The following is a 12,281-nucleotide window of genomic DNA, read 5'->3' on the forward strand; positions in this document are numbered from 1 at the left end:
AAGGTTTAGTTATGCAGGTTTTGGCCATAATTGTTAAAAAAAAAAGAAAATGAAATTGTTCTTAAAAAGAAAGGCCAATTTGCATGCAAACAACGTTAAATGTGACCCGTTTCAACCTTTGGCCCCTGTGTAATCACAAAATGTTTAGTTGCATCCCGAAAGAGGTTATTCGAAAGCACATTTGTTCCAAATCACACTCATATCGACTCAAATACAAGAATGAATAATATGAATGATCGTTTTTTTAAAGGCCATTTTTCTCCGCTAGAGCAAAGGGGAGGCCTTGCAGGCCTTGCAGGTTAGCCTTGCAGGCCCCATGACAATCATGGTTCCCTGTTTGAGGCAATGTTTTTATGGCCGGATGCCCTTTCTGATGCCAATGCCCTTCCTGACTCAAATACAAGGAAATGGCAAAATGTGTGATTTTAGTGTTCTAACTTTGAATCCCAAAAATCAGAACGTGGCCTATATCAAAATATTAAAAGGGGTCTGGGTGTAGAACCAAGGAATATCCATGCAGAATTTGAAGGGGATTGGCTCAGAAATTAAGGAATGGTGAACGATTGCAATTTGTTCGAAAGAAACATCAGAAAAATCAATCAACCTTTCCCCCCTGTAGGAGGGAGAGACATAAAAAGAAAACCAAAAAAGTTGTGCATGCACAGAAAGAGCTAAAGAAAGCCTGCACGGGTGTTCTCAGGTGTGGGCAATAGGACACCAGGTTGTACAGGCTACACTGAAACACATACCTGCAGCTTAGCATTTTGAGTTTGCAGACTGGTATTGTGCTCCTGCAGTGACACCGCCTGCTTCTGCAGCTCCAAGATCTGGGTCTGGAGATGATTATTCTGGGACTCCAGCTGCTTGTATTGGGTCTTCAGTGCCTGTTTCTCAGCTTGCAGTGTAGCATTCTGTAATTCAAAGGGTAGCATGAGAGTGATGGGTACAACAAGTAAGGGCAGACTCAAAAATATATATTTTGCCGTTGGAAATTCAGATCTTTAAAGAACGACAACAAAGTTAAACAAAATCTCTTTCAACAAACAAATGTCGTACATTTCTCTCAATTTCAATAAGCCGGTCCTTGAGACGGAGGAGTTCTCGAGTGGCATCCTCCCGCTCAGACCTGCCCGGAGACAACAAGGTAGTCCGTCGACTTGGAATGGGACTGGTTGCAGGCGCATTGCGCTCCTCTTCTTCTCTCTGCTTCAATGCCTCATAGTTCTTTTTCACCTGTCCAAAAAGGAGGCATATATGTCATATGACCATAGATATCACACTTTACTTTGTCAATGGATGGGAAATAGTGTGACAATCGATCGAAGAGCAAAGGTTCTCAAACTACCATGGTGCACCACCAAGATGTAGTCTGAAAGTCTTGGCAAGGGTAGAGGCTATGTACCGTAAGGAAGGGCTTATGCACTCGGCCTTCTTTTCGCTCGCAGAGCAATCTGGTGGCCGTAGCTAAAACGAACGAGTGGTAAATCACACCACACCCTACTACAGCACTATATGCGTACACAAAAAAACACACAAGCACCAAGTAAAACGTGAAATATAATACTGAAAGTGGTGCTGTTAGGAAGGCATTCCCCTCTTATTGCATTAATTATATTGGGCTGCTTTGATATTAATCATTTCGATATTCGTCGCACTTTTCAGGAAAGCATCCCCGACGTAAACGGGGTCTTGCATTATTTGTATAAATGCATAATAATATACATTGAGACAGGCAAGGGGTAGTCAACCATTATTTAATAAGTGAAACAAAAGTCAATTCTCAAATATTGTGCATTGAGAGATCTGATCGTTATCAAATATTTCATTATAAATTGTGTGATAAATGCAACAAATGCAACGATTGTTACATCACAATATCGACTTTAATTTTCAAATGCAATTTTGTTAATGGTGGGTATTGGGATTTGTGGACCTGGAGAAGGCCTACGACACTATCCCGAGAGAGATGGTGATGGCGACACCAAGATGGATGGGAGTGTCGGAAGCAGAAGTTAGGTTGGTGGAAGGGATGCACAAGGGAACAAAGGGAAGAGTTTTTGTTGGTCTTAGGATGTCAGAGGAGTTCAGGGTGAACATCGGTTTGAGGCAAGGAAGCACTCTCAGCCCACTCATGTTTATCATGGTGATGAACCTGGTAATCAGGAAGGTAAACATGAGGGGTTTTCTGGGGAGGATGTTGTATGTGGACGATTTGGCTGTTGCAGTGGAGAATAGGTGGAAGATGCAGGGGGACTGGGGGAGTGGAAGGAGGCATTTGAGAAACATGGGCTGAAGATGAGTATGGAGAAGTGGGTCGGGCAGCAGAGAAAATAAATGAATATCGGGTTAGAGGGGAAAGAGGTCAGACAGGGAAATAGGTTTGACAGGGAAATAGGTTTGACAGGGAAATAGGTTTGACAGGGAAATAGGTTTGAGTACCTGGGTGGAACAGTGACCGGGGATGGTAAGTCCGAGGCAGAGATGCGAAGGAGGATTCAGGTGGGTGCGGATATGTGGAGGAGGGTGGAGGGAGTAATGACAGACAGAAAGATATCAAGGAGACTGAAAGAGAAGATTCTGATGTGTGTAACGCCGGCCAATCTTTGTGGTCAGGAGACGGTGGCACTGACAGAGAGACAACAACAGATGCTGCAGGTCTGCGAGAACAACTGGGTCAGAAGGATTGTGGGAGTGAAGAGGGTGGATAGGAGGAGGGTGGATAGAAAGAGGATGATTGAGGGAGGAGATTGGTGTGCAGATGAGCTTGACTGGGAGATTGCTAAAATGCCAGCTGAGATGGGCTGGACATTAGGTGTGGATGGGGGAAGAGAGATTGGCAAAGAGAGCGGATAGGTTGAAGGAGCGAAGTAGTAGGAAAAGAAGTGGACCGCGTTTGAGATGGGAGGATTGTGTGAAGAGGAATATGAGTGGAGAAGTATCATGGTCAAGGAAGGGCAGAATGTTGGTGCCATTGGACCTCACCCCTTAAAAAGGGAGGAAGAGGAGAAGAAGAAGCATCTGTGCAGCTAGTGGTGCATCTGTGCAGCTGATGCAGTGGCCCCTGAAGGTTAGGGCAGGAGTTTGTAATTTGTTCAGGATGCTGGTGACAGTTGCCTACTGGGGATTTAATCGTTACATTTTCTACATAACACAACAACAACATGCATTTTAAGGCCATTTTCCCTGCTAGAGCGGGGGTTAGCCTTGCGGTCCCCATGACAATCTTCTCCATTTCGCCCTATTTTCTGCATCTCTCCTTGTTAACCCCCTTGCCCACATTTCTTCTTTCACCATCTTTAGCCAAGTATTTCTCGGTCTTCCCCGTCCTCTACTTCCTTCTACATTCATTTCCATCACTCTTCTCAACCAGTCACTTTCATCCTTCCTCAACACATGACCAAACCATTCTCAACCTGTTCCTCTTCACGGCATCAATCACAGGCTCTATTCCCATCATCTTTCGCAATTCATCATTTGTCTTCCTCTCTCTCAACGATACTCCGCACATCCACCGAACCATTCGCATTTCCACCCTTTCCAGCCTTCGTTGCTGCTCTACATTCATGACCCATGTCTCGCTCCCATAAATCATAACACTTCTCACACATGCACCATACACCTTTCTACATAACGGAGCAAATTTCACACAAGCGAATAAAAAAAAAAAAACATTATTGGATTGCATTATTTGAAAAATGACTTTATTTTAACTTTAAAAATCAAGTTTAATTCTGACACCGCTCACTCTCAATGTGTCTTTCTGAAAGGACTGTCTGGTGAACCCTCCCATCTACTTCCTTAACCATTCTCTTGAAGAAGTTCAGTCAGTCAAACTTTTGCATCTCGCTATCAGTCATGATATTTCTTGGGCAAACCATGTTCCTAAGTTGGTCGCCGACTGGGCATTCTAGTTCCTCTTTTATCCCCATGCTTGGAAAAACAACTTCCTCAATCTCTTCAATGTCATTCCGCCCTCCAGGGCTTCAAGACAGCTAGTCACACCATCTCAGATAATCCCCATCCACAGCCATGACCTTTTCTACACCCATTAACCATCTCTTTCCAAGTTTCCAGATTTTCCTGCCTGAGAGTGTGTGGCTGTATCTATCGATGTCCACCCTATGCGTTCTTCCTCATTCTTCCCCACATCCCTATTTCTCCAAGTCTCCCTCTATGTCTCTCAACCCTGCTGTTGGTGTGTACCCTCCCTCTCTTTCTTCTGTTCCTTTTGTTCTGGTACGTCCTGATCCATCATATGTTATATCTCCTCCACGAGCCTAGACATTACAGTCACGTGAAACAAGTAAGTACACCCCATGTATAGTTTTGACTTTTCCAACATATTTCAACATACAGCTATTTGATCTTCATTTCAACAATATTGACAGATAAAGGTGATATAATATAACAAATATCATGAAACATTTACATTTTGTAGTCCATTGTATAATTTAAATAAACATAAATGCAAATTTCGCATGTGGAAAAAGTAAGTACACCCTTGGCTCTAATAGGTGGTATTGCCCTCGTTGGCAGAAACAACCTCAAGTAGGCGTTTCTTATAACTGTCTACCAGTCTCTGACATCGACTGGGAGAAATTTTTGCCCACTCCTCCATGCAGAATTCTTTCAGCTGTGCGATGTTTGAGGGGTTTCTTGCATGCACAGCTCGTTTCAAATCCCCCACATCTCGATGGGATTTAGATCCAGGCTTTGACTTGACCATTCCAGAACCCTCCATTTATTTCTTTTCAGCCATTCCTTGGTGGATTTACTGGTATGTTTAGGGTCATTGTCATGTTGCAAGGTCCACCTTCGGTTGAGTTTCAACTTTCCGACAGGTGGCCTCACATTATCCTCAAGCACCCTCTGGTACAATGAAGAATTCATCGTGCATTATATGATGGTGAGCTGCCCAGGCCCTGATGCAGCAAAGCTGCCCCAAACCATAATATTTCCACCACCATGCTTTACAGTTGGTATCAGGTTCTTGTGGTCAAATGCTGTCTTTGGTTTTCGCCAAACATGTCTTCTGGTACTGTGGCCAAACAGTTCTAAGTTTGACTCATCTGTCCAGAGCACATTGTTCCAGAAGTGCTGGTCTTTGCCTCAGTGTTCATTGGCAAACTTTAGTCTTGCCCTAATGTTATGACTAACTTCTTGGTTATGACTAACTTCCCTGAAAATGTCTGCTGCTCTTCTTCTGCTCAAATCGGATCATCTGATCATGTCCTTGTTAAAGTGGACATCTCTCTGACCATTCTCAGGGAGCCTGCTCAGCGTCGACGAGTCTGGCATTTCACTCAGGCCAACTGGCACGGTCTTCAAGCAGCCATCAATCATCTGGACTGGTCTCCCATCTCTACCACCTCTGACATCAACTCATCCTGGGAATTCTTCCAAAGTAAATTGCTCTCTCTCATGCACAGATTTATCCCATCTCGTCTTCAGTCGTCATACCCTTCCTCCCATCCATGGTACACGGAATCTTGTGGTGAGGCTGTTGCCCAGAAACAACTTGCCTTCGTCTCCTGGAAAGCAAATCCAACGGAAGGAAATCTCATTTCCTTTCACAAAGCCCGAAACAAGTGTGTGTCCACCCTCAGGAGAGCCAGGAAACAATATCTCTCCGTTCTCAAGACCGAACTCTCTTTTCTGTCTCCCTCTTCCAAATCCTGGTGGCGTCTGGTCAAATCTGTTTCTGGTGTTTGTTCCCCCTCCATCCCCTCCCTTACCTCAAATGGCTACACAGCTGACTCCGCACGTGAAAAAGCTGAATGCCTCAACTCTGTGTTTGCCTCTAAATCTTGTGTCCCAAACCCATCCCTCTCTGTACCCACCATACCCAGTCGTACCCAGCTGCTCCTGGACTCCGTGTCCTTTCCTCCTGACAAGGTGGAAAAGTTTCTGTCAACCCTCGACTCTGATTCTGCAACTGGACCTGACGGCATCAGCCCACGGGTCCTAAAATCCTGTTCTTCCGCTCTTTCACTCCCTCTCTCTGTTCTCTTCACCCTCTCTTTTGCTCAAGGTCAACTGCCATCTGCTTGGAAATCAGCCAACATCACCGCTTTGCACAAAAAAGGTGCAAAAACAGATCCTAGCAACTACAGACCAATCAGCTTTCTCCCAATTATCAGCAAAGTCATGGAATCCATCATTGCTTCGGATATGAAATCTTTTCTCTTCTCCAATGGCTTGATCTCTGATCATCAATTTGGTTTCAGACCAGGTCACTCTACTCTGGACATGCTGCTTCTGCTGTCTCAACAATGGATGGAGGTCCTCAATGCCAAACAGGAAATTCGAGCTGTCTCCCTCGACATATCACGTGCCTTCGATACGGTCTGGCACCCCGCTCTGCTCACCAAACTCTCCTCCTTTGGTATCCATGGAAATCTCCACGCATGGCTGGCGGACTTCCTCTCTAGTCGTCGTCAACGTGTGGCCCTGAATGGGTTTCTCTCATCTCCTCTTCCTGTTCAGGCTGGAGTTCCCCAAGGCAGTGTTCTGGGCCCTGTGCTTTTTCTGGTCTTCATAAATGATCTCTCTGACTCTCTTGAAAATCCACTCTATCTCTTTGCTGATGACTCCACTCTCTGCCGCTCCATTCCTCATCCCTCAGATCGGCAGTCTGCAGCCTCCTCACTCTCTGTAGACCTGGACAAAATCACAGACTGGGCAAACAAGTGGAACATGTCTTTCAATCCTGACAAATCTCACACTCTTACGATGTCTCTCCGAAAAGACCGACTGGACAACCCTCCCATCTACTTTCTGAATAATCCTCTCCACGAAGTTCTGTCACTCAAGCTTTTGGGTCTCACTATCTGCCATGATCTTTCCTGGGAAAACCACATTTCCAAGCTGGCCTCCAAAGCCAGTCGCCGACTGGGCATCCTCCGTCGTGCGAAGTCCTTCCTTGGCACACCTGAGCTCCTCACCACATACAAGGCTTTCATCCGCAGCTCAATGGAGTACTGCTCTCCCCTCTGGGCTGGTGCTCCTGCCTCACACCTAGCTCGTCTTCATGCTGTTGAAACCAAAGCGTTCAGAATCATTGGAATCTCCCGCGATGATGCTATCTCCGAGGGCCTTTCACTTAATCACCGCAGGCAGGTTGGTGGTCTTTCCGTCTTCTACCGACTCCTCTCCGGCCTTGCACCCCCAGCTCTCTCTGGGCTCTGTCCCCCAAATATTCCTGCAGGTCGCACAAGATCTGCCTGCAACCCTCTTATGGTTAAACTGCCAAAATCAAGACTCTCTGCTCACCTTCACTCCTTCATTCCTCTTTTCTCCCGCCTCTGGAACAAACTCCCTCACTCTCTTCAATCCCACTCCTCCCTCCAGGTCTTTAAAACGGCTGTTCACCACCATCTCTTATCTTCCCCAATCCAAAACCTTGATCTTTTCTACCCCTGCTAATTTCACCCCAAATCCACTTTTTTGAGGTGACTTTTGACTTCTTTCCTGGAAGTCCTTGGTGTCCTTGCGTTTTATACCTATCCTGCCTCCCCCCAGGCCCTCTCCCTCCAAAAACATCTCCCGATGTCCCTGCTCTCGCATGTTGTGTTTGTGTGCTTCCTCCCCTTCTCTCCCCATCTTGTCGACCGCTCCCCTTTTTATATACTTTGTTTGCTTGTTTGTTTGATTTGTTTATTTGATAAATGTTAGCTCTTTCACGAGCCTCGACTCTGTACAAAAAAAGAAAGAAAAAAAGATAGTTCTTCCTGGACAGCAAAGGTTGCCTCCTGGCACACCTCCCATGTAGATCAAATTTGTGCAGCCTTTTTCTGATGGTAGACTCGTGCACTTTGACATCAACAGTGGCAAGAGCTACCTGTAGGTCCCGTGATGACATTCTGAGGTTCTTAGAGACTTCTTTCAGCATCTTGCGGTCTGCTCTCGGGCTGAACTTGCTGGGGCGGCCTGGCCTGAACAAGTTGGCAGTTGTTTGGAATCTTCTCCACTTGTAGATGATCTTCCGGACAGTCGAATGATTGATTTCAAATTGTTTGGAGATCTTTTTAAATCCCTTCCCAGACTCATGGGCATCTATAACCTTCTTTCTGAATGCCTCAGAGAGCTCTTTTGATCTAGGCATGGTGAGGCCGCACACTTCAACAACAAAGAGCAAACCAAACTAAATGTCTGAGGTTTAAATAAGACAAGTTCCTCCAAGATCCTTTCTAACGATGTTCTAATCATTTGCACCTGAACTGGTGCACCTGATTCTAATTGTAGGTATTTGAAGTAGTGATAAATGTAGGGGTGTACTTACTTTTTCCACATGCGAAATTTGCATTTATGTTTATTTAAATTATACAATGGACTACAAAATGTAAATGTTTCATGATATTTGTTATATTATATCACCTTTATCTGTCAATATTGTTGAAATGAAGATCAAATAGCTGTATGTTGAAATATGTTGAAAAAGTCAAAACTTTACACGGGGTGCACTTACTTTTTCACTTGACTGTATATACAAAAATTAAAAAACCATCAAAATAAACACATTTTATTTTTTATTTGCATCAGGGAACATTTAACACATGCACATGCTTATCCATGGTATGTTCAAGGAGAGGACAATAGGTTGTACTTGTTTAACAGGCACAATCTTGTGGTGATGGTTGAGGGGGAAGTTTTAGTCCAAATCTTTTTACAAACCAGCTGGCCAGACCTGATGTTTGAATGCAGCAAACTTGCGATTTTGTTCAAGGGCCGGAGATGGCCTTACAGCTTAACATCCATCCGAGGGACTGCATACTTTGTGATGCAACTCCCTGCCTGCTATGCACCGATCCAACAGTTTATAGTGGAGTCGAGAATCAAATCGAGACTAGACAGCTCAGACGCAAGTGCACTACCTATGCAGCATTCTGTCAGACAAAAACAGGGCAATAACAACAATATAAACAAGACCAAAAGTCTAACAGCGGTGCAGCCGGGCTTGTTTTATACTTTAGTTGAAGAGGATAGTATGACCTGGGTGGAGATACCAGTTAGAAAATAATGTAAGTATCAAATTATTTTGAAGTACTCCAAGTCTCTAATCTGTCTGTCACCATGGAAGTGAAGAGATTGCATTGAGACACTGGTTTATTATATATGTTGGTCAGTTAGTCAACACTATCAAAGTGACCTCAGCACCTCCCGACACACACCACTATGTGTGTTACGGAATGAGGTGTTTTACAGAGGCCGGAGTGCAAATCCTGCCACCAACCTCCTTGAGAGAGGGCCCAGTGAGTTGGGAATCATTTTGCCGACCTCGGAAGGATGACAGGCTGAGTCAACCTCACCTGGTGTTAATTCAACAGCTGTTCGGGATTCGAATTCGGGCCCCAAGGATCCCAAGGCCTCCACCCTAACCGTTAAGCTAACACCAGGCTTGGGTGGTTGGAGGCAGTCATAAGAAATGCTTCAATGTTTGAAGAGCCCTTAATCAAAGTTTTAATTATACATGATCTGGGGGAATGCACCTTCCCCCCCCCCCCCTGCCCCCTCCCATCATATATCATCACCCTGTTGTCATAATTTCAGTTCCCCCCAATCATCATGTGTGATAATTTGCCCCAACCAGGTATATGACGTAATATATGAACGTTCCCTGAAGGGTGTTGAAAGAAACATAACTGGCAAAGCCAAATGGCATTACATTCTACCTTTCAGAAGAGTAATTGTCAGCTATAAAACTCACCCACCAATATTTAGGATAAATATATGAGGGACATACATACATACGGAGAGACAAACGCTGTAAACACATGAACCAAACATCTACACCGTAAAAAATCGTTTGTTTAATCACGAATTTGCCAGTTCTAAAAGCCTCTTTGCGAGAGTGAAGAAGAGGAAGAAGCGTTATTGTATGGGTTATTCACACAGCAGTTTGAACGGAAACATTTATTATTCTACGACAGTAGAAACCCTTTAAAAGGACACGGAACAGCATACAACATGATATATACAGTTGTGATATTTTGCAAAGCAATAGAAAAATATATAAAACTACACAGAAGTAACCCACAAACAACAACAACCACAGCCACGATAACAATAAAGTGTTATAAAAGATCCTTATTTTCACGTGTTTTACTTCATGTGTTTCATGTGTGTGTTTGTGTTTCACACTGAATGAAAACCGTAAAGGTAGAGCATGTAGATTGTGATACATGACAGGTTCAACAATATGTCCGGCCGGAACGGCATAGGAATCAAAATGGCGGTGTGTGGAGTCAGCCGTCGTACCGCTGTAATGACATCACATTACCCCTGTCATGTGACCAGATCCTCAGCTCTCATTGGTGTACATTTGAGGGGACATACATACATACGGACAGACAAACACTGTTCTAGACGGTGCAGCCCATAATGCCCTATGGGCTACACCATAAAAATACCACACCTGCTTACCCCATCTAAGTATCTGTAACGTTTTCATTTTGTGTTCAGTTCAATATCTTCGTGTGAAAGGTTTATTTCACAAAAACACAGGAAAAATGTTTGAATTTTTTTGTATACTGAATCGAGGCTCGTGAAAGAGCTAACATTTATTTCACAAACAAATCAACCAGACAAACAAAATATACAAAAAGAGGGAGCGGAAGACAAGATAGGGGGAGAAGGGGAAGCACACAACCACAACATTTGAGAGCAGGGAGAAGTGTGGGAGGGAGAGGGCTTGTGGGCAGGAGGCGTAGGAAGTGGAGGGTGGGGGGGGGGGGGGGGGGGAGAGGTATAAAACACAAGGGGACCGAAATTAGCGGGGGTAGAAAAGATCAAGGTTTTGGATGGGGGAGGATAAGAGATGGTGGTGAACAGCTGTTTTAAAGACCTGGAGGGTGGAGTGGGATTGAAGAGAGTGAGGGAGTTTGTTCCAGAGGCGGGAGAAAAGAGGAATGAAGGAGTGAAGGTGAGCAGAAAGTCTTGATTTTGGCAGTTTAACCATAAGAGGGTTGTGATATGTAAATGAAACAGAAAACCAAATACTGCATTGGAGTCATCAGGAGGAACCTGGATAGGATTTGGGTTTCAGCCGCTACTCCTCTCCCCTCAAACTCACCCAAGTGCAGCGAAGTGAGCCTTCCACAACAAAAAAAAAATCTGCAAGAATTCACTTCCCCGAAGACAGATAGATAAAGAAAGAGAGACATAAAGAAGAAGCAAGAATTAGAATGAATAAAGAAAAATGTGAAAAAGTAGAAAGAAATGTGAAAGTAACAAAGATCCCCAACTCCTAGCCCTAACTACTTCCCTTAACTCCTAGCCCGAGCTCCAAGCCCCAGCTCCTAGCCCTAGCTCCAAGCCCCAGCTCCTAGCCCTAACTCCAAGCCCCAGCTCCTAGCCCCAGCACCTAGCCCTAACTCCTAGCCCTAGCTCCAAGCCCCAGCTCCTAGTCGTAGCTCCAAGCCCCAGCTCCTAGCCCTAGCTCCTAGTTGTAGCTCCAAGCCCCAGCTCCTAGCCCTAGCTCCAAGCCCCAGCTCCTAGCCCTAGCTCCAGGCCCCAGCTCCTAGCCCTAGCTCCAAGCCCCAGCTCCTAGCCCTAACTCCAAGCCCCAGCTCCTAGCCCCAGCTCCTAGCCCTAACTCCTAGCCCTAGCTCCAAGCCCCAGCTCCTAGCCCGAGCTCCTAGTCATAGCTCCAAGCCCCAGCTCCTAGCCCTAGCTCCTAGCCCTAGCTACTAGCCCTAACTCCTAGCCCCAACTCCTAGCCATAGCTCCTAGCCCTAGCTCCTAGCCCTAGCTTCTAGCCCTAGCTACTAGCCCTAACTCCTAGCCCTAGCTCCAAGCCCTAACTCCTAGCCCTAACTCCGAGCCATAACTCCTAGCCCCAGCTCCTAGCCCTAACTCCTAGCCCTAACTTATAGCCCTAGCTCCTAGCCCTAACTCCTAGCCCCAGCTCCTAGCCCCAACTCCTAGCCCTAACTCCTAGCCCTAACTCCTAGCTCCAGCTCCTAGCCCCAGCCCCAGCTCCTAGCCCCAACTCCTAGCCCTAACTCCTAGCCCTAACTCCTAGCCCTAGCTCCTAGCCCTAACTCCTAGCCCTAACTCCTAGCCCTAACTCCTAGCCCTAACTCCTAGCCCTAGCTCCTAGCCCTAACTCCTAGCCCTAACTCCTAGCCCTAACTCCTAGCCCTAGCTCTTAGCCCTAGAAATATGTTGGGAACAACCCAGATAGATAGATTTCAGCATTTCTTCCTCAGACAAAAACGCAGCAACAGTTACAAGCTACCAGAGGTACACCAGCGGGGGAAGCAGAGTCCACACAGCACCAG

General features: G+C 45.6%; 1 protein-coding gene across 4 annotated transcripts in view; it reads right to left on the bottom strand.

Annotated features, from left to right (window-relative positions):
* LOC137426725 (girdin-like) overlaps positions 1 to 12,281 on the bottom strand; it is a 193,566-nt gene that overhangs the window by 75,241 nt on the left and 106,044 nt on the right. For all 4 annotated transcript variants that reach the window (XM_078779085.1, XM_078779084.1, XM_078779082.1 and 1 more), the window contains exons 20-21: positions 1,057 to 1,233; positions 750 to 911 (exon numbers count right to left, since the gene is read on the bottom strand). In XM_078779085.1, coding sequence (XP_078635211.1) covers positions 750 to 911; positions 1,057 to 1,233 — 339 coding nt within the window. The remainder of the gene's footprint in view (positions 1 to 749; positions 912 to 1,056; positions 1,234 to 12,281) is intronic.

Source organism: Myxine glutinosa, chromosome 5, assembly GCF_964187855.1.
Source record: "Myxine glutinosa chromosome 5, kmMyxGlut1.1, whole genome shotgun sequence".
NCBI lineage: Eukaryota > Metazoa > Chordata > Myxini > Myxiniformes > Myxinidae > Myxine > Myxine glutinosa.